Below are 22,369 nucleotides of genomic sequence, written 5' to 3' on the forward strand. Positions count from 1 at the left end.
TTGATGACTGGGTACCTAGTGATGCTGAGGATGCCTTATCAGTTTGGTATGTGAAATTTCGGCAGTCTTACCTCTACCGTGTTTGGTAATTGGGTTTATTTTTTGCGGCATGACTATTAATGGTTGGGAGCTCATGATTCCTTTAGCTTTCCTTGCGGGGACAGGGTAAAGTTTCTTTTACCTCTACCTCTTTTGGCTCCTTCAAACTTTCTCCTATATAAGAAAGTGTACAATTTGTCTTCTTACTTTGTATTATTGGCAAGTGATACGTTTTAAATGGGGATCACTATTTAAACCTTAAAAAAATCTCATTAGTGAAATGAAGCTTCTGATACATGCATATAGAACTTTGCCAAAAGTACTGACTTACATATTGAAAGGTTGTCTGGTGTTTATACTTGGAAATTGGAAGTAGAGGAGATAATAGATTGCATTACACTCTTTCTGAAATATTAATTATAGTTGGCTTAGCGCTGTCAGTAGTCCCCAGCCTGAATTGAGCGATGCTGTGATTTGGTGTTGCTACTCTATTAATACGATCCAAATGTTCCTATTGCTGGGGCCTGCATATTAATGAAGCAGACGCACATTGTGAACACCACCAAAGAAAGCTAACGAATCTGAAGATAAGCCAAAATGAAACTTTACCTTCACAACAGCCACAGAAGCAGCTCTGGAAGCATCAAATGTTCCTCTCCACTGTTCTCAGCAACCTAATTCCATCTGAATTTGCTAGAATTTTAATGCCATTGTCATTTGTTGAGACAGCTAACAGTATTCCTTCTTTGTTAAATCTAATACAAGGAGAAGCCTGCAGAATTTTGAGACCATGATGATTAGTTGGAAAGAACGACTTTATTGAAAAAATAAATAAATAAGAATGATGTAATGCCTACCGGCAGTCCACCATCTGCATCTGTACTTGTCAAAAGGTCAACATTGTCCATGTCCCAGAATTTAACCATGAACTTATCACCAGTAGCCAAGAATCGATTCTTGGTGGTATATATCAAACTGCACAACCCCAACAGTCTGCCTCCTAAGACCATGATAGGTACGCTTTACAGCTCCTTCATTTTCACTCCATTCCACCAAGTATGAATCTCCTTCGTTATTTGTCCCACAAAAGAATAGCCTGTGATGTTCAGAAATTAGACGTCCATCAGAATTTTATACATAAGAAAACCAAACATCGCATCATTAATGGAAGAAAAGACTGTGTAAAGCGTTCAGATATTATGCCTACCTTGTTCCATCAGCACTGTATGCCATAGTGATACTCGAATGTCCTGGCGCATCATAGTCAACTCTTGCGCCCACATCATCATACAGCCATGCCTATATTATTCCATCAGTTGCTGCTGAGTAAATAAACTGGCCGGAAAGAAGAAATATAGTAGGATATTAGAACTTAGACACATAATTATCAATATTGTGCAATTTATTAAACATGAAACTAAAGTTACAATTTACGACGAACTGTAACAACATAGGAATTATTGTTGTTAGGATCCCCCAATTCCAATTTCCAATTGTTTGTTCTATTATGATAAGAATTTGTTTCATATTGTCCCCATCTACTAAGAATAAGACTAACTTGGATCGATCACATATCTGTACAAAGGTTTATATTTATCAACTCATATCCTGAATCTATATGCCTTGAGTAGCTTTTTCCATCCGTGCATCCCAAAGACTGGAAAGTAGTGTGCACACAATAACACAATAGCAGAGATAGGACCAAAAACCAAAAAAACAAATAGCAAGTTTTTCATGCTACATTGTTATCAACATGATAAATGAAATGAATATTACTGGAATACGCTCCTTGACATACGGACACACCGAGTATACAGGTGCTTCGTGGCCCTCAAATGTATGCTGATTAGCCCCAGTGACAGCATCCCACACCTGCAAAATATTGAACATATATATAACTATCATTGAACCTGCAGAAAGAGACTAAAGTAGAGCAAGTCATCATACCTTGATAACCCTATCCTCGCCACAAGTCACAACACAGAGCTGTTTGTTTTGGATTTGAGAAAGCAAGATCATTAACACTGCCAGCATGTGCCTCAATCTGAAAACAAGAAACGCCCATGCTTAAGTCAATCTTTACCCATATGAATTAAGATAACTGAAAAAAAAAATTAAAAAAATGGAAAAAATAGACCAATGATAAAAAAATAAAAATTAATAAAGTAGTATTTGATGAGATAACTAGTTTGATGGACAAACCTCTAGATGATTTCTTAAATCATCACCACCATGATAGGAGTATATGTGAACTAGATGCTTAGAGTCTGCAACACCTGTAGAATAAACCTGAGAGTTAACATTTTTTAATTCTTTAAAACATCTACTTAGCAGGGTCAACTTCTAAAATGAGAATAAGCAATACATAAACAACACCATTAACACTTACCAAAAAGAGTACCATCAGGACTCCACACCACACGGTTGATTGATGCTGTATAATCATTGGCCAAAGTTGCCTATCGGACAAAGTTTTATATACTCGTTTATACTGCTTAGAACCTCTCAAAGAATAAATAATGTTACTACATTATATCATAGATGTGCAAAAATATACAGGGCCATAAGAGTATAAGACCAGTTTGTGATCTTATATGCATTTCTTTCTCAGAAAACAGTAGAGGAACTCGGTCAAACATTACAATCCAAATGTTAGAAAGTTCACTAGAAAGTGGGAACCATATACTCCTAACAATCCAATACAAGATTAAAAAGTCAGTTTGCAGCAAAATGTTCAGACTTTAATTTCAGATCCTCCCACCATCTATATAAGACTAGGCTGTGGAAATTTCAGTCACATTGCAGCGAATGTCCTCCAATCTGGTGATTAGAACCTCTTTCTCCTCTTCTCTCTTAGCCTTCTCACAAATGACCGTCACTTCTTCCTCATCAAACTGTTGGTTTCTTAGAGCGCGGGCATGCATTCTGTTTTTGAATTTCAGCTATGCATTGTCTCTCTTGCTCTACAAGATTTGGCTGATCAATCAATGTTTCCTGCATTTGACGGAGGCAGCGGACGCGGCTTGGGATGTCTTCAGCAAAGTTAAGAAACCTCTCCCTGAAGGGAGAGGGGGTGCTTTCTAGCCTACCAAGGAAGTGAATGCTGTCCTTTAGAGTGATTGCTTCATCCTCATCTAAGCTGGAATATCCTTTCGATCTAAGGCGGCGTACCGTTTCCTTAGCCGAATCTACCATCTGTAGTGAAACGATTCCATTCTTAAGTTGACTTATTGTGTATTCTATATACCTCACAGTTGCCCTATAATCATCACGGGGCGGAGAAGGAGGCCACAATTGAACGCGGATTAGACGATCATATGGCACTCCCTGGCGTGCCTGAAGGACCTATAATAATAAGATATACAACTGAATTAGTGAAGTAATCTGAGAACACATAATTATAACATCACTTTTAACTAATCAAACATTAATTAAGAAAATTAAACAGAAACTCACCCGCTGGTAGGACAAATTGGTCTTGAGCTGGTTTTCTACCTCAGGTGTTGGGTTTCCAACTCCATCGACGTACTCCTTCAACACCTCTTTGTCAATCATACTCTGCTCAACTTGTTGAAATTCAATACTAGCAAACAGCAAAATCAAAATCATTCTTACGATCAACAATTATAACAGTCATGGTTAATTAGTCCTAGCAAAGCTAATAAAGAATTCATCTACTTAAAATTACAACATTTAAATTCAATACATATGAATTCTCTTTCTTACCTAAACCGATCCCTTGTCCTCGATGATGAAGCCATTATATATAACAATCGAAAAGTGTGCTTCTTACGGCTTCTCACCTTTACTATAAAAAGCTCAAAACAACAGCATCTGCATAACCATTACAAAAACATATAAATGCCTTGAAATTATACAATCAGCAGCCAACAGTCAGCAAACATTTGACTAATAATCAAGTATGAAGGTTATATTATAATTGAGCACTCTTTTTACTATTTTAATGACAGTGACCACCACTAGAGCTACGCAAGTTTTGGAAACAAAACAAGTAGCTTTACGGAAATTTATATAGAAACTACAACAAACCAACAACGAATGCAGTTATCACAATTCAACCCAACATACCTGTACCCTTCCACTGATGAACTGAACTTCGATCAGACCCCTGGTCCAATGAGAACCCACAAGATAAAGATAGCAACAATAACCTGCCATGTATGCATAAACCACTCATTCACATTCACAAAGACTCAATCATTTATATCTTGGTCACATCAGTACATACACAACAGTACGTGTGTACCAAATCAGAAAAGGAAACTTCAATACTTACCACCAGTATGAAATGTGTCCTTGCAACCATGGATTATGAACAACCTCCTCAATTCCCTGCCATATTTTTCATCCCAGCAACAAAATCAAGACAAACCCAGAACAACAAAAATATTCATCAAAAGCAGATGAGCTTGAAACTGAAATGGTAAAAAGACTAACCAGTAAAAAGATTGTTTCGAACTCGGAATCGTGACCGTTGATGGACAAAGACAGAATAGTCAGGGCGTGGATAGAGGCTTCCAACGAAAGGGACCCTACAACCGTAGCTGCTGGGCTTTATATACCTAAAGCGGATGGCAATTCTGTAAATTATTACAAAATAAGGACAAAACCGTAATTCAACCAGTTTTCTTGATTAATACGAGATGATCTATCACTAATTGCTAATTGAATATTTGTATCACATATATGGAATTAGTAAGTTTTCGATACAAATATTTTTTGAAATATGGAATTATGGACGCTGAAAAATTACAGCCAAAGTTGGAAGAAAGATTACTTTAAGGGCCAACAGATGGATAATATAGACTCTCTAAAAATTTATAGGTACTAAAAAATTACTACATAACCATTCATTAATCATTGAAAGATCGAAATCAGTCTTGATTCTTTCAGCCATTCCAATCCAATTTCAACAGTTTTTATATTTTTTTTATAAGAAATCAAGGTATTAAATACGTATCTTGTATGTTTTAAAGTTTCGGAGTTGGTTCTCATAGAATTGGGATATCTTTTGATATGAAAACGAAATCGCTACCAATCTTATAAGTGGAGTTCTTCCTATTATTGAAATGGATTAACCCATTGGACATATTACTCCATTATAACAGAACAAAAAGAAAAATTTCAGAAGCTCAACAGGAGCACCCAGTAACTTGTAGGATGCTTAATTAGTCCTCGCCTAATTTTAAAACTGCTATGTCACCCTCTCGTGACATAACTTTTGCCTTCTAATTATGCATCAAATTATGCATCTAAGTCATTCATGAGGTTTCAGAGAGGCCTGGTGTGGCGACCTCTTGCCCTGCCACAAAGAATAGCATTTCTTGGAATTGGTAATTCATCTCTCCATGAATGAGCAGGAGAGTATACTCTCAGATAGAACTGCTGTCCCAAGTACTGCCTTGCCCAATTCTGAGACCTCACATTCCACATTCCCACATTGTCCAATGCCACGGAGATTGCAGTCCATGACTTTGGATACACCTGCACACAAAACCCCAATCAATTCGAGTCAATAATAAATCACATTGCATCAAGTAATGCTAGAAGGATCACATTTTTAAGTCACATTAGCAATCACAGTAGTTGGAAAGCAAGGTTCAGTGGGTTTCATCACTTTCCTCGCAATATGTCTAGCTAATGTGACCCCTTTAGCATTGCACTCATATTTTTCTTACCTGAACAGTGGAGCGCGCAACTGTGTCTCTCAAATTGTACCGTGCTCTACTTGCTTGAGTCCATTGTCCTCCATCCATCCTGCAGATTGTCCCACCATTGTCAAATATCAAACAACATTGAGACAAGTACTATTTTGGAACACGAAACGAACTGTGTGATCTTTACTCTTACCCCAGTACAAAGAACGAATAGCCGTCAATGTGCCATGATTGCACAGAGTCTTCCCAATTTTGGAAAACAATCTCAACAAATTCTCGGAAGTTGGCGTGCATGACTGAGGTTTGCAGGTAGCCACCATTTCCTCCTGGAGGATTGGTAGGAATGCTTCCGAGATTGAAAACTCCCGGGATGTTGAAGTAATCAGCGAGTTTCAAAGGAGTGTCTGGTGGAACATAAGAGACACCGTTGACTGCATACCTCTGCTTGCCATTGATATAGGGTGCAGAGTTTGCAAGCATAATTGTCCTGGCTGGCTTGATCATTCCATAGTGGTATGAGCCTTGAGGATTAGGCCTTGGTCCACTAGCTGTCAAATTCCATCTGGTTTAAAACAACCATCAATATGATCAATGTAAGCAAATTTACATCATATCCTATAGAAATACCATATGAAAGACTTGACATGTACCAGCATTTACCATGTGGAATATATATTCAACAATAATGGATGCATCAAGATTTAGCTTAGGAACCAAGGTTGTTTAAGTACCGTATAGATCTTGCTTGGTTGAGGGACCAAGCAACCTCATTGGTAGGCCCCCAAGGGATAGGACCTGAAACTCCCTTGCGCGAATTGCTGTAGTGAAGAATGGCTGTGGTGGTGAGTATCTTGGTGGTGAAGCGGGAAGAGACGACCACGTAGTAGTCCTGAGCTGGCTGATCAGCTGTGACCAGGACAGAATAGGACTGCCCCAGATGGATATCAAGTGCATCATATGTGTTCTGAAGTGTATGAGATCCTTCCACCTCCACCAATTTCATCTTATGTCCTTGAATTCTAAAGTTAAGGGATGTAGTAAGCCCTACATTTGATATCCTAAACCTATATGTCTTGCCTGCATAGAATGCACACGGATTGAATTATGATAAAACATGATTACCAAAATGTAGTTTATAAGTTCAAAGATTAAGAACTATTTTTGAGAGTGGGATATAAAGAAGTTGTTTTTTAGACACCTACCTGGTTCAACAGTGAATGTGTATCCATTCCATCCACGACCGTTGATGAGAAGACCATCAGGCAAGGGAAGATTGCGACCACGCTCCAAGAAGTATCGTCTCAGTATCTAAATTTTGAAAATGAGACCATTAGGAATATAAAAGAAGGGACCCAAAATGGTGTTTGAAACATTGTATGTGACAATGAAATGAAATGCTAATCAATCAGTTGCTTACATAATGATTAGTTTTAAACCAGTCGCCAGCTAGTACAGTATGGTCTCCAGCAGGATTAGGGAAAGGAACCGGAATCTTAGGACGGCTCCAGATTCTGATGCCACCAAAGCCTCCAGCGGCTTTGTGGAACAAAAATGAGGGGAAGTAGAAAAAGCTACCAATCTGATCCTTCACTTGGATATTGTAAGTGAAGTTCTTTCCAGGTAGAATTGGACAGTTAGTGCCATACATTCCATCCTGCCATGAGTTCCTTCTCTGCTGTATACCATCCCTATACAACAATACACACAGAACAGGAAACTTAGGTTGCACCTTAATGACATCACTTCAATTTAAATGAGCTAACAATGTGTGTCAAGTTTGAGACAACTACATATGATGATGGACTCGAGCTGAAAGTCAACATTGTTTTCAAGAAACCTAGTACAACCAGTTGTCTCTTTCTGACCTTCAACCTTTTCTTAGCTAACACATTAAATGGGAAGTCACTCACCTCTCTCATACTTGAATGTTGGTTTATTGATCATAAATTGTGAAGGTGACTTCCTGTTGAATCTAGATTCTTTTATTTGCTAGGGTGGGCTTTTGGGGTGGCCAGTGGGGCTAAAACAGTAAATGCATTTCTATGAATGTGATTATAGGTTTGTAGCTCATATGGGTTACAATATTTATGTGCCTAAACTTAAATGTTGTATCTTTATTATTTAACAAAATGTAGATGTGGACAGGAATAGATCTAGCATGTGAAGAAGGATGAGATATCAATGGTAGAGACATGATATGAGGGCATAAGATATATCATGCTATCATAGATCTCAGTTGCAGAAATATATTAATCTAATGGATTTTGGTGCAGAAGCAATAGTTTCCTATCTAGGTGATTAAGTTTGATAACTAAGATTTCACCATTAAACAACATTCTTAGCAAAAACCAGATCTAAATGAATGCCTGTGACTTAGAAGATGACTTAACACAACCAATCAGACAAAAGTCACTAAAAAGGAAAAAGTTGCATTCTTTTTCTGCTCTCACAGTATCAACATCAAGAACATGCTCAGATGCCAACTTACCAAACTAACCCCCACATCACAAGTTTAATACACTCGAGCCATACTTACTAGTCCAAATGCAAAGGACATACTAGTCATTAGAAACAATAAGAGAGAGGAAGAATTTTCTATATGAAAAGTTTTGAAACAACAGATCTGGCTGAGGTGAACTATTGAACAGAGAGCAAAACCTTCTTCTTTTTAACAAAAAAAAACAAGAATTAGGATAAGAACTAAAGCAACCCAGATTCAGCATTTTCCCAGCAAACAAACAGAACTCAAAGCAAGGAGAGCAAAAGCAGAGTAACTTACCAAGAAATAAGAAATGGTTCACTCAAGTAATTGAACACACTGATAACCAAGTTCATATTTGTCACAGCATCAATTTGAGGCCCTGGAAATTGGTCATTGATCAAGATCCCCTGCATCAGTTAATCACATTTTTTAGTTATGTGGAAAAGCAAAAAGCACTTTCCTTTGAATCCCAAACCCAGTAAAGATTCTTCAAAGAAAGCAGCTTTATGAAAATGCACAAGTATACCTGTTGCTTAACACCAAGAGGATAAATGTCGCCGTAAGTGATTTTCCAGGTGATTAACTTATATGGGTCTTCACCATTAGCGCCATGAACTAAAACCAGCACCAAAGCAATGCAAAAACAATAATTCTTACCCTCTCTCATTTTCTTCTACAATGCTAAAACTTGTTAAAGAATGTCTATAACAATGAATCCAATGTAGTACTAGCAGCTTAGATCTATAGGAAGAAAAGGTAGAGAGAGATGGTCCTCCCTCACCAAATCTGACTATAAATCTTGCTCAAACTTGTTTCCTTCTAAGATAGAAATGTGGGTGCGCTTCTGTGGAGCAGAGTCATATAAGTAAGCAAGTAAGAGAACAGTAGAAGATGTCTCTTGTGAGCTGTCAGTGGATTCTTTCAGTACAGTGAGTGAGGTCAAGTGGTGCATGTGACTTTTTCACTGCCCAATCACAGTCCGTTGAAAATGCTGAGTGGATCCAAAACAGGAAGTCTGGAATTACCAAGTTACCCGTTTCACGTGCCACTGCAATTGTGGATACTTCTGTACCTAAAGCCTATAATGACAAAAAGAAATGAGCTTTTATCATGTTTAGCAGAGAAAAGATTATACTATTTCACTCAGATTGTTTTACAGTTTTACTCTAATTTTTAAGTGAGTCTCTGTCACGGTTTAAGATATATAAAGATCCCAACTTGTAGACAAGAGTAAAATTTAAAATCGCCTAGTTTTAATGATTCAGTAGCATCTGACAAATTAAATTTTAAAAGAGCAATGCATTTGGTGGTAGTAGTTCATTATAATAATGTTGATTGAAACTTCGCCACATCTGCTATAGCACAATCGGATATGCCTCAACTATGTTGTCGTTGGTGATATAATCTAGAACTAAACTGGGTGTTTCTTGTTATAATTAGAAAGAGTTAATGGACTTTGATTCTTATATTTAACACCAATTGTATCATAGTAACGGAGTAACCAACGACTAGCTGTTCTTGAACATAATGACGTTCGATAGTCTCTGTATTAATCTTACTATAAGGGTAAGAGGAAAGGTGAGGAAGACACTGATCTGTTTCTGCAATGGCAAAGAAGAAAATGAAATTGAGCAGCCAAGGTCCTTATGTAAGTTGATCGTGTTTCTGAACAATATTTGTGTACAACTCTATCACTCTCTCCTATATTTATTGGAATTTGGGTGTTGATTTTGCATAGGTTACAATGGACAATGGGTTGGTGAAGCTTACAATTGTGAAGCCTCAAGGGTATATAATTGGCATTGCTTATGGAGGAATGGACAACCTTCTGGATGCTAAGTCCAATGAATCAAGTCGAGGGTAACCTTCTAAAACTACGTTACAAAATTGTTATGGCAAAAAGAGAATTGTGCTGACCATTTGAACTGTGAAAATTACAGAAGCATAGAATCCCTCTTCTTATGCCCATATGATATTGCACATGATTATTACTCCTAGCTTATTGAGAAGTGTTAGTTTGATAAACATTATGCGTTCATTCCCTAAAAACTTCAAGTTTTTGAGACACAATGATTGTCGAACATAGATAAACTTTTTTACTTGTCACACTCATCTAAATTAATGTGCAGATATTGGGACATCAACTGGAATTTGCCAGGAGGCCAAGACAGATACCATTTGTATGGTTTTCCTCCACTGAGACAAAAAATTTGCTTTTTATGTTCTGTTCCCTTGAACAATTTTGATTAGTACTTGCCTTTTACACTATGAATAGGTCAAATAGTCCAAGTATACATCACAGACTAATTGATCCATTGTGCATTACAGATTGGAAGGAGGTGAATATAGTGTTGTCCAAATGAACAAAGAAAGTTTAGAGGTTTCCTTCAAGAACACTTACGATCCATGGTCAGCTCGAAGCACAGATTTGCCTCTCACCGTGGACATAAGGTTGTACTTCAACATAAACCTTGACGTTCTCAGTTCTTCTGTTAAGGTTTTCTTATTGATAAAATGATTACTTGTTAGGTACATAGTAAGGACTGGTGTTTCAGGCTTCTACTGCTATGGAATTTATGAGCGGCCATCTGGTTGTCCGGCTTTCGATCTTGCTCAGACAAGACTGGTGTTTAAGCTTAGAAAAGACAAGTAAAATGTCTATCTAGTTCCCAAGTTAAATGGTTTCTTGTTTGTGTTTGTATTGATAGTTCTTTGGTTTAAACTTGTATTAGGTTCCACTACATGGCAATAACAGATGAGAAACAAAGGGTAATGCCTATGCCTGAGGATCTGCTTCCAGGTAGAGGCCAGCAACTAATTGTACCAGAGTCAGTGTTGCTAGTAAATCCCATAAATCCAGATCTCAAAGGGGAGGTGTGTGCATACTTGAAATCATTATATTCCAACAATCAAATGAAGTACATTGATCTCTAAAGTCTGCTATTTGCGTGAGGCCGAATGCAGGTTGACGATAAGTATATGTATTCGATGGACAACAAAGATAGTGGACTCCATGGATGGATAGGTTCTGGCCCCATTATCGGATTTTGGACCATCCTTCCGAGCCAGGAGTTCAGAAATGGAGGACCTACAAAGCAAAACCTCACAGTTCACACTGGTCCAACCTGCCTTGCAGTAAAAGCAATCACTCTTAAACTGTCTTACATAAACTCAGATGGTATTAGAATCAGTTAAAGTTTATTTCTATGTGGTGGAACAGATGTTTCAGGGAACACATTATCTTGGGTTAGATATGGTAGCTCAATTCGAAGAGGGAGAGACATGGAAGAAGGTGTTTGGACCCGTCTTTATATACCTTAACTCAACACCAGATACATCAAAAGCCCACAATTTATGGACAGATGCAAAGAAACAGGTACTGATTATTCATCTCCAGCTAGCAGAACTGTGCTGCTTAAGTTCAGTTGCTTACTTGTTGATGTTGTACTTGGCTTATCCTAGAGGCTGTTTGAAGAGACAGTGTGGCCTTATGATTTTGTCTCGTCACCCAACTATGTTGCTGCAAAAGACCGCGGTTCAGTTTCTGGAAGATTGTTAGTGCAGGACAGGTCAGTAATCGATCTAAGTTAATCAAACCACACTAATTTTGTGTCTACTACTTACATTGTTTGCATTGTGTACATGAATCTAGGTATATTTCGGGTTCTCTCATTCCTGCTAAAAATGCTTATATTGGTCTCTCGGTTGCAACTACTGCAGGATCATGGCAACTTGAAAGCAAGGTAGTTACTAACCAGACGCTAAATATGTACAGGTTGATCTTCCACTTGTGCACTTAATTTAGACAGTTGAGATTTAACTTCTGCGCAGGGCTATCAGTTCTGGGTACAAACAGATTCAAATGGAAACTTTAATATCAAGAATGTGATCCCTGGAGTATATGGACTTCATGGCTGGGTTCCTGGTTTCATGGGTGATTACCTTCACAAAGAACAAATCACTATCTCTGAAGGTACTTACCGCAAGCTTCAAACGAAAACCATACAAAACACTATCACAAAAATAAATGTTCCTAAACTAGCATCACTTAAATGCATTTGTTTTCAAAAATGCCTCAGGAAAACAAACAGAACTTCAGAATCTGACCTATGTTCCCCCAAGAGATGGTCCAACATTATGGGAGATTGGCTTCCCTGATCGAACAGCCATAGGTGACTTTGTTCCGGATGTGAACCCAATGTATGTCAACAAGTTGTTCATCAACAGCCCCGAAAAGTAAGTAAATCTATCCCCTTCCCTAAAATCAAGTTAAATTGATCAATCTTACAATTCCATGCTGGATTGTTCACATTGCAGGTACAGACAATATGGCTTATGGGACAGATACACTGACATACATCCTCAACTTGACCAAATCTACACTATAGGAATCAGTAATCCCAAAACAGACTGGTTCTTTGCTCATGTGGACAGGTCGTTAATTACTCTCCTCCTTCATAACCCAAAATGCTTTTCTTCTAGTTGCAAACGTAAGAAACAATTGAATTTTACAGGAGAGGGCCAGGGAATAAGTATGTTCCAACAACATGGACAATCAAGTTCAATCTCAATTCAGTAACTACTGGCACTTACCAGCTGAGACTGTCCATTGCTTCAGCAACCCGCTCAGACCTTGAGGTACGGATAACAAACAGCAAAAGTCTTCTCACCTGATACAAAAAACAACAGAACTACAAAGTTTACTCATTCCTACATGTTAATTGTGTGCTTGCAGGTCCATGTTAACTATATGGATTCAGGGCACCTGGTGTTTCAAGAGTTGAACTTGGGCACAGACAACACAGTTTGTCGACATGGAATTCATGGATTCTATTGCCTTTTCAGCGCCAACTTTCCCTCAACATTGCTGGTGAAGGGAGATAATTCCATTTTTCTCACACAGGCGAGGGGTGGCAATTCACTTTGTGGAGTTCTCTATGATTATATAAGACTAGAAGCTCCTGCAACTTCAGAGAGCCCTAAAAGCTTATACCCCCCTATTGAGTAGAAACTATGAAGTATTCAAATCATTTTATGGCAAACTACTGAAACTAGTGTTTCGCAAAGATGTTCATAATACTGGTTGATTTGTTGTAGCATCATCACGTTAAACAAATCATTGTAATAAAAGAGGCACATGATCCTCTCTATTTTTTATTTTCTAAGCTATTCAAATTATAATCATTACCAATGTAAGTTACAGATGAGGGGCAAAGATCACTGAAATATGCAAGAAAGGCATTCCCATAACAAGAATCACAGAGACCAAACAAAATACTAACCATTCAGATTGGCAGTTGCATTAAGTGCACTGTTTCATCCACAAAACTTCCTACGTACAAAATGTGAAGGCAACAGCCACCTTCTATACTCAAAATACCATGCAAAGCATGCATGGAAGGACTGCCAGTCTGCTGCAAAAGAAAAAAAACATGAATCCGAGGATAAACTCTATGATTCACACTTCGCCAAACTACTGGCCACAGATTGTCAAAAGCAAGCCATAATGATCGCTAGGCAAAACAGGGAGCTCCAGCTTCTTAATCTCCCCTTTCACTTTCTTTTCCTTGATATATGAGAGACCTGGTATTGCTTTCATCCCAATCATTTCAATTTTGCTCACCCTGAAATCGTGCAGACAGCAAAAGAATCGATCTAGTCGCTTCCGCAGTGACCTGTTACCAGACAACATCTGGTTGGACTTGGTATCATACGTCAATCCATCTTCCCCTGGTCGTAACTCTACCCAAGCATCAATCCAGTTGTCAGGTAAAGGAACTTGGCCATCCAACTTGTCATCCCAGTTCATGTCACCGCAAAAAATCACATTTGGGTTCTTCTTTAAGAAGTTGAGGGCCTCCTTTGCCTGATCTACACGTTCCTTGCTGTACATCTGATCCCATTTTGGAGGGCCTGGGCAAGGACTCTCAAGATGGCTAGTGGCAACAACAAGATGTTTGTCCCCCTGTACTTCAACTTCAGTGACACAGAGTTCTCTCCCCATCGCAGAGTATGAAAATGGTCTACAGCTGAAGGCTTTCACTCGCAATTTGCTTAACTGCATAAGTGCATATTCGTTTGTCAGATGATCTCATGTTTACTAAAACATGCAAACAACTAATGAAATCAGCCGAAGACGATCAAACAACAAAAGAAACGACAAGACAAGCAAGATACTCGTAGAAAAGTATATACAGTTCTTGGCATGTGAAAACAAAAGAGATACCAAGGTTTCACCTGCATGCAAAAGTAAGGTTGTGAAATCGCCATCTGATTTGGAATTGAGCATTGATACATTTTCCACCAGTTAGATTGTTGAAAGATGTCATATATATCAGGGGTAACCTCCTGCACAAAAAAGATAGGACATCAGACAAAAGTTGTAACGAAGGCTAGATGTAATTGTCTTTCCATTTGAGAGGGAGAGGTTAACCTGAAAGCAAATGACATCTGGGCAATGCTGTAGGACAAGGTCACCAATAGCTTTCATTCTCTTGTGCATTTCTAAGTCTTCTCTAAACCAAACATTGTAAGTCAAAACCTTGAGCGTACTCAAACCCATTCCAGAAGACCCGGAACTACTGCTCTCTGCAAATATTAAACATATTCAGAGCGAGGAATGTGCTTCACAGAGTACATGCGAGGAAAAACTCAACAACAGCAGCTTCTAAATCCAAGACAAGCATTACAAGTACAACTCTAGTAAAGAAGCTAAACAGTTGAAAATAAGTCCAGCCATATGATGACTTCTGAGTTCACCCAAAATTGTCTCTAATGGTCTTATTTTAACACACCTAGACACAGAGTTATAATGATCAGTCAAAACATGCAACTTTACTTCATGGAAACTTATTCCTTTTCACTGGTAGCAATGGCAATCTTGACCACAAATGCAATGTTTCACTCTCTTTTGAATACTAAGTATACATATGCAAATAGTAATATTTTTATATATGCTAGTTCTCAACTTCCAGAGACCTCTATTCAAAGAACACATGGTGAACATGGCAATAGAATCAATATACTAATTTACTTGGGAATTCCTGTCCAGAGACCTATCCTTTTATAGAGCCAATATACATGAATCTTTCACCTGGGAATTCTGAAAGATAAAACTAATGACTCATCGTACATTGAACATTACGACATAAGACAATCAAAAGGCAATAACCTAAAACTACATTTGTGATTTGCATTTTATAACACAATTAAGGACAAGCTCTTTGGTTTATGGTGATTGGTAAATAGAAGAACTCATGTGTTATTGCTGCCTCACCCATAGAGAAAAAAGTTCATAACTTTACCATTAGCCCAATGGAAAAAATTCACACTTCTACCAACTAGAGCAGGAAACACATCAAAGTCCATGAAACCCAGATTTAAAATTCGAAACCAACCTGATACAGTAACCTTCTTATCAGACACCTTAACTCCTCGAAACAAACTGAATTTGGCATCATCCTTGGCAGACTCAACTGAACTAGTGCTCTCTGCAAACATTAAACATTTTCACAGTGAGCAACCAAACGTGGTTACATAGAGTACATTCGGGAACACTTCAAAGTAAAAACTCAACCACAGCATCTTTCATTTTCAAGAGAGGCATAAGTAGTACAACTCTAGAATAGCAGTCAAACTGATTCCAGCCAAATCATGACTTCTGAATTGACCTAAAGTTGTCTACAATGTAGTACCTAAACGCAGTCTTCAGATTATCAATCAAAACATGCAAATCTGTTTTGACTATAAGTATACATAAGAAAATGGTAATATTTAACTTCGATAGACACTGCTCAATTTATAGAGACATTAATTCAAAGAACAAATAGTCAACATAACAACACAATGGCTACTGGAGTAATTGGAAATTTGGAATAGCCATTATAATAACAGCCATTCCACCTATTCATAGATCTACCCCAATATAAACTGCAGAAACCTCCAGCTGCATTACCAAAGCTCACATCTTTAATAAAATAATACCAACCCAATAAAAAAAAAGTTCACATCTTTATCATTCACAGCTTCACCAAATTAGAGCAGGAAACAAATCAAACCCAACAAATACAGATTAAACAAATCAAAACAAACCTGTTACATTAATCTTCTTCTTATCAGACACCTTGACTCCTCTAAACGCATTCAATGTGGCAGAATCCTTAGCAACCTGAACTGGGTCTTTGAATAAATACACACCAACCAATAAAAAAGTTAACATCTTTAGCACACTAGCACAAAAACAAATCAAACCCAGATCAAAAACGAACCTGATACAGTAATTTCCTTAGCAACCTCAACTGGGTCTTGAACCCTCCTCCCCTTAAACCCATTCCCAGAACCCACATCTTCCTCAACCCTCTTCCTCTTACACTTCTGCAAGGGCAAGAAAACAGAGCCCACTTGATCATCAAGCTCATCTCCATTGTCATCATTCAGATCCTCGAAGCTCGAGATTGGGGCCCTTGTGTCACAGACCTCACAGCTGGAGCGCTTGTAAGGGTTCAAGAAAGTGCAGGCCTTGCAGGCCCATTTTGAGGCAGAGGAGGAAGATGAAGATGGGGATTGGGGAGGTGAAGATAGGCAGATTTGGCAAGTGGGTTTTGGAGATGAGAGGGTTTTGGGGTTGAGAAAGGTGCAATTTTTGCATTGCCAGGACATTTTTGGAGGGGGAATGTAAGGGGTTTTTCTAGGGTTTATGGTGATATGGTGGGGAAGAAGATGAAGAATTGGGAAAGGTAGTGGGGGTTTTATGTGGAAGAGTTTTGCGGTGATCAAGAAGAGCATTGTGGAGGGTATAAAGGCAGAGGCCCAATTTTAAAAATTAGCGCTTTCTTTGTGCAGAGGGTTCTGATCAAGATCCTCTCTGTTTTGTTTAGATTCTATATCTTGAAATAAATAATAACTAAGATAAGGTCTACAATTGTTAACAACAGCGGGGATAGCTCAGTTGGGAGAGCGTCAGACTGAAGATCTGAAGGTCAGGTGTTCGATCCACCTTCACCGCATTCTATTTTTTTTTTTTCCTTTAAGCTCTTTTCTTTTTAATACAAATTTTTCGACCTTCATCTTCATCATGGTATCATAATGTCTAAATTTCGCTTTTTTTATTTTCCTTCAACCCTTTTTGATACAAATGCTCTTTTTGGTACAAATGCTTCAACCTTCATCTTCATCATGGTATCATAATGTCTAAATTTGGCTTTTTTTTCCCTTCGAAGGAAACTTCTACCCTTTTGATTCTTCATTTTCATCATAGTATCATAATGTATAAATTTGGCTTGTTTGCATATCCAATTTCATATGATGAGTTGGTGATCTGATTATATGTTGATAGTGACAACATTTTAACATGATTGAAACATATTCTACATCATTCCAATAGATAACAGCATCGGATGTATTTTTTAATAACTTGGGAACTTTTTTTGTAGTCTACTGAAGTTGAAGTCGACAAAAAGGAGGGAGCCTCCTTTATCATAATTTAACAATCAATTTAATTTCAAGAGAATAAGGAATGTATTAGAAGTCCAACTTTTTCCTTACCATTTCTTCTCCTTTTTATTTACGCCTTCTGTTGAATTACATCATTGACTTGTTGAGAGAAAAATTAACACTTTCTGGTAGTCTACCAAAGAATGATGCATATATGAAACAAGCACCCTCTATGCAAATTATTACCGATTATCAACAAATACAATAAGGTAATAATACATTCGAAAAATTATTTTATTTCTACCTCAGCGGGGACTAAAGAATAACAAACTAGGGGAAATTACAACAAAAAATACATATAACACCCAGCTAATTGCACTTGGTCTTTTACTGCTGAGGCCAATGAATTTTAACCTCTCTGCTGCACCACTTGCATGACTTGAATTCACCACCTGCTTTGTTATATTGCTCACTTGTTTACTGCACAATTACAAACAAGAATACTAGCTTGTTAAACAAGTTAACCTTGCTAAATGAAATCTAACATAACCAACCAAAACAGGTCTTTCAAGTCTCACCTTCCAGGAAATATACAGCTCCCTTTACCTGCAAGTAGATAGAGAAAAAAGAACTGCATTATTATCAACTCTTGAGAAAGTATATATACAAACTATGTGGAGCCCACTTGGGACAAAGACAATCTTTAGTAGATCCAAGGTCACAATGATGCAAATTTGTCTGCAAGAGTAGAAGCTCTAGAATCTAAGGAAAAATCATACTTTACACTTTCCATTCATATAAGAAATCCAAATCATTCACAAGAGCCAACTTGTACTGTCAAGATGGGAACCACACACCACTCTTCAGTCTCAGAAATCATCAGACTTCATGACCTGTTGCTTGGTTGTGTAGTACTCTATGACTAATACACTGTTCCTATATCAAGTAATGAAATCCAAGCTTCTTGAAATTCAAATTCAAGCCTTAAGCCTTGATCCAAATTGGGTGTTTACTCATTAGTCATCAATACTACCCAAACATCCACCAAGCTAAACTACTAGTGTTGAAAGAACTAAGCCCTCAATATCAAATTATCAATGGAATGAGAAAATGAAAACTGCAAGCTTGAACTATAATGCAGAAGTAGAGCACTTACTTGGGTCAGTGGTGGTAATGGTGGCTACACCTTTGAAATCACAAGACCCAGCAGCCTTTCCTTGCTTCTGGTAATAGCTATCAAAAGCATAAGAAGCATGGCTCTTCACATTGTTGGGAGAGTAACAACTCTCCCCAGGCTGAATCTCTGTGCAATTAGACCGCCCCGGTCCACAAGCCCAATCCAAAGCTGCTTGCAAAGTCTTTGCATCAACCCCATCCATGGCAATGCAAAATGTCTGGTTTGTTGTATCATTAGCCAAAAAAGTCCCACTCCCCGAAACATGAAGCAAATACACAGCGCTAGAATTGCCATAAAACAAGCCCCAATTGGCCTCAGAAACCGGCGGAGACCTCAAATCTTCATTGAACAACTCATAAAGGAACACACTTGAGGTGGTCTCAGGATGCAAAGGAGTCCCACTACGATCAAAAACATGCTTAATCAAATTCGAATTGTAAGTATCCGCATTGTCAATAGTAGCATAAGGCTCCTTAGCATCAGCTTTTGAAGGCCAACCACTCTCGGTAACAAGCACCATAACATCAGTCACATTCAAATTCTTCATCGAAAAATAAGCAGCATCAATCATAGCATCCAACACATTCGTATAATGAAGCAGAGTGTTGGGATCAACCATTTCTTTGGAGGGCGTCAAAGGCTTGAACAGGGCATTATCCAAAGGCACCACACCTTTGTTCTGCATAAACACATAGTAAGGATACAGATTCATCATCAAGGGAGACCCGGTTCTCGACAAGAACCGAAGCAAAGGCAGCACAATGTCACTCAAGCTCTGGTTGAAGAAGGCCTGAGAAGGAGGGAAAGGGTCAAGAATAATAGAGGCCGCATTGGGAGTCGAAATCTTGACCTTGGTGTGTAAATTTGAAGCCACTAGAGCACTGTAAAGGGACTCAATTGCAGGAACAAGCAGAGGAGCTGAAGAGGGCACTGTGGTGAGGACTTCATCCCCAACCGCAATGCCTGTGATTAGGGTTTGTGGGTAGTAAGCGACGACGTTTCGACCGACCCAGGAAGCGGCGGTGGTGTTGGAGGACCCAATTGCGATGAGCTGGTTATTGGGTACGCTGATGATGACCCGGATCTTGGTTTTGGCCAAGGCCTTGAGAATGTCCGGGTCGGCATCGTAGAGACGGATGTGGGTGATTTTCTGGAGTTGGAGAAACGAAACGAGGTCGGATGGGGAGAGGAGATTCGAAACGTCGGTGCCTATATTCACTCCAACAAATGGCTCTCTGTCTTCCTCCTGAATTTGAGGAGATTGAGCTGCAAAAAACACGCCCCTCCGAGTTTTAGAAAAAAGTGCTTCTTAGCTACTTGAATTTGAGCAAATGAAGTCAATCAAAGGTGTTACCTTTTGAGGATGTGGAGAGTAGTAGAGTGAGGATGACCAAGAAGAAGTAGAGGGTTGGGAGGTGGAGCTTAGTACATGCCATTGGAGAGGAGCTTTGCTTCCTCTTCCTCTGCTAACTCTGGTTCAGCTGCTACAGAACCTTGCATTATCTTCTCAAACTTTCCACTAGTTTTGTTGTGGGTATTTTTTTTTTTTTTTTCCTTCTTATAATAATTATCTCTCCTCTGGTGTTTTGGTTGTTGAGCCAAAGAGATTGCCCAGTGCGGAGAACAAAGGAAGACAAGACTCTCAAGACAGTGATGCAAGAGTGAACAGTCATTGAGTTAAAAGGGAAATGTCTGGAATGGCCTCTGTAGAATTTAGAAAGGATGTTAAAGAGGGTGGTTGCAACTTTCCTTGATTCTTTTCCCTTCTGATTTGGTTGGTGCCCCAAACAGTGCTGCGCAATAAAGGAATATAGTTGGAAAAACTTGAAATGGAAGAACTTTAGAGAATGTCATGTCGTTAAACACCTAAAATAATTACAGGTTTAGGGGGACCATGAAAGTAACTAGATTTTTTTTTTTAATCTGATTCAAATTTTGAATAGCAGATGACAGAGAAGTGGAAATTCTCTAGTGCTAAAGATATCCGAGAGCTGTTAGATTCGTTATTGTTTCCGAAGTTTTAATATTTCGAAGCACTATAGAAGAATTGGTCAATTAGAGGAAACAGAGCAGTGTTTGGAGCTGTTATACCAATCCTGCTGTTAAATAATATGTCAAAGCAGTAAAAATGGGAGAGACAAATGCCAGCCAAAAGTGCAGAAGCATAGTGTTTTAGTGTCATTGAAAACAGAAGCACAGAGCATCTCCGGTACTATAATCACCAGAAGTAGTGAGTCACGGGCACAAGTTAGAGAAGTGGGTCACCAACAATGGCTCTCAGATTTGATAAAACAAAGACTCAATGTCTGATGGTTTCTGTGATTTTCATTTTTATTCTTCTTCAAACAGCGCATTCCTCATTAGAGAAAATTCCAACTCAGCATATGGTACTGACCTTTAATCTGATATGAAATTCAAACAGTGTGCATTCCTCATTAGCCAAAAGAAAAAGTACTTGTTCTTTCTTTATTGCTTGAGGAAAGGGAATGTAAAATCTAGTTCAACCAACCATCTGGGTATTCTCAACTGTAACATAGAAAGTGTTGTGTTTTAAATGATTACTCGTAAGCGCACGAATCGATTGTAGTATAGTTAGTGTAAGCACGAGGTCGTTCCAACAAGGATTGAAACTCGAATTGATTCTAACTCAAATAACCAATTGAACACAACAATAAACGAACATTTGGGAAGATTGTGATGATTGAAATTATAACTAAACAACTAAGAATAGAAACAAAAGAATTGAGAGAAGGGTTTTTTAGAAGGTTAAAAAATATGAGAGTTGAATGCTAAGACTTCGAATCCACCACCTAGTACTTCTACTCTATTGCTAGCTGACAACCATTGAATTCCCTAGATTTCATGCTAATGATTCCCATACATGAGCCTTATTGATCCCGGACATATGCCAAAGTTCTTCTAACTTATGAATTCTAACCTATTGATCTCATATAGAACTCAAGTAGCCAAATTATAATTTACTTCACTTAATGATCAGGTTCAAGCAAACATGTTCAACTCCATTAAGCACAAAAGAACTAGGAAATCATGCAAACAAGAATATCGACTATGATCAAGCACTTGTATTTTCAATTCACAACTCTTTAATCACAAGATTGAATTATCTTTTGGCACCCTAGAAAACATCTACTCATTGATCCAGCATCATGTTCTCCAACCAAATAACTCATAAACAAAACCTAGGTCTTATTGATCCCGAGTAAAGATTTTGAATAAAAGTTCTATTGAAACGGTGATTAAGAGTTTAACATAGAAATCCAGAAATTCAATAGCAACCAACTAAACAAGTAGAATAGTCATACTAGGGGCTTCATCTCAGCCCTAGCTTAGGAATTTAGCAAAAAGAAACAATAAAAATAACTAAGAAAAACATAGTGAAGGAGGAATAAAGATAGAGGTGACTCCTCTTGCTCTTGTTGCCTCTCAATCTGCTCTCCAAGCCGCCTCTTCTCTCTAGACGTCCTCTTTTTCTGCCTTGTATGTCTCTTTTTTAATTCCTACTTAACTTAGGCTTCTTAAGTCTTCTAGTCCAACTTGGAA

The 22,369-nt window shown here is 38.3% G+C and overlaps 4 protein-coding genes, 1 long non-coding RNA gene and 1 other non-coding gene across 6 annotated transcripts; 2 read left to right on the plus strand and 4 right to left on the minus strand.

The window, feature by feature from the left end:
• Nucleotides 1-305: 305 nt before the first annotated feature.
• On the minus strand, nt 306-4,461 carry LOC112202087. The gene is made up of 11 exons (XR_002937118.2): nt 4,337-4,461; nt 4,129-4,211; nt 3,766-3,873; nt 3,496-3,622; nt 2,429-3,384; nt 2,242-2,315; nt 1,987-2,083; nt 1,247-1,911; nt 897-1,135; nt 649-811; nt 306-563 (listed from the first exon to the last, which is right to left on the minus strand). It is a non-coding gene; the product is annotated as an uncharacterized LOC112202087 (long non-coding RNA).
• Nucleotides 4,462-5,088: 627 nt separating this feature from the next.
• LOC112202088 (L-ascorbate oxidase homolog) lies at nt 5,089-9,046 on the minus strand. Its single transcript, XM_024342995.2, has 8 exons — nt 8,726-9,046; nt 8,497-8,606; nt 7,135-7,405; nt 6,920-7,025; nt 6,449-6,794; nt 5,911-6,279; nt 5,739-5,817; nt 5,089-5,544 (listed from the first exon to the last, which is right to left on the minus strand). The coding sequence occupies exons 1-8, from the start codon at nt 8,864-8,866 to the stop codon at nt 5,332-5,334; spliced, it is 1,635 nt and encodes a 544-aa protein (XP_024198763.1). The 5' UTR covers nt 8,867-9,046; the 3' UTR covers nt 5,089-5,331.
• A 723-nt stretch (nt 9,047-9,769) lies between these two features.
• Nucleotides 9,770-13,332, plus strand: LOC112165780 (rhamnogalacturonate lyase B). Its single transcript, XM_024302425.2, has 15 exons — nt 9,770-9,847; nt 9,938-10,059; nt 10,329-10,379; nt 10,528-10,650; nt 10,729-10,848; nt 10,932-11,073; nt 11,164-11,334; nt 11,420-11,575; nt 11,662-11,768; nt 11,852-11,942; nt 12,031-12,172; nt 12,279-12,435; nt 12,517-12,633; nt 12,714-12,837; nt 12,935-13,332. The coding sequence occupies exons 1-15, from the start codon at nt 9,806-9,808 to the stop codon at nt 13,205-13,207; spliced, it is 1,938 nt and encodes a 645-aa protein (XP_024158193.1). The 5' UTR covers nt 9,770-9,805; the 3' UTR covers nt 13,208-13,332.
• Nucleotides 13,333-13,460: 128 nt separating this feature from the next.
• LOC112165782 lies at nt 13,461-17,025 on the minus strand. The gene is made up of 6 exons (XM_024302429.2): nt 16,467-17,025; nt 16,291-16,377; nt 15,597-15,689; nt 14,633-14,787; nt 14,437-14,547; nt 13,461-14,257 (listed from the first exon to the last, which is right to left on the minus strand). The coding sequence occupies exons 1-6, from the start codon at nt 16,981-16,983 to the stop codon at nt 13,673-13,675; spliced, it is 1,548 nt and encodes a 515-aa protein (XP_024158197.1). The 5' UTR covers nt 16,984-17,025; the 3' UTR covers nt 13,461-13,672.
• A 106-nt stretch (nt 17,026-17,131) lies between these two features.
• On the plus strand, nt 17,132-17,204 carry TRNAF-GAA. The gene has a single exon. It is a non-coding gene; the product is annotated as a tRNA-Phe (tRNA).
• A 616-nt stretch (nt 17,205-17,820) lies between these two features.
• On the minus strand, nt 17,821-20,593 carry LOC112165781 (glucan endo-1,3-beta-glucosidase 1). Its single transcript, XM_024302427.2, has 4 exons — nt 20,163-20,593; nt 18,788-20,074; nt 18,210-18,237; nt 17,821-18,111 (listed from the first exon to the last, which is right to left on the minus strand). Exons 1-4 carry the CDS (start codon nt 20,242-20,244, stop codon nt 17,937-17,939), a joined length of 1,572 nt encoding a protein of 523 aa, XP_024158195.1. The 5' UTR covers nt 20,245-20,593; the 3' UTR covers nt 17,821-17,936.
• Nucleotides 20,594-22,369: the final 1,776 nt, after the last annotated feature.

Source organism: Rosa chinensis, chromosome 5 (assembly GCF_002994745.2).
Source record: "Rosa chinensis cultivar Old Blush chromosome 5, RchiOBHm-V2, whole genome shotgun sequence".
Classification (NCBI taxonomy): domain Eukaryota; kingdom Viridiplantae; phylum Streptophyta; class Magnoliopsida; order Rosales; family Rosaceae; genus Rosa; species Rosa chinensis.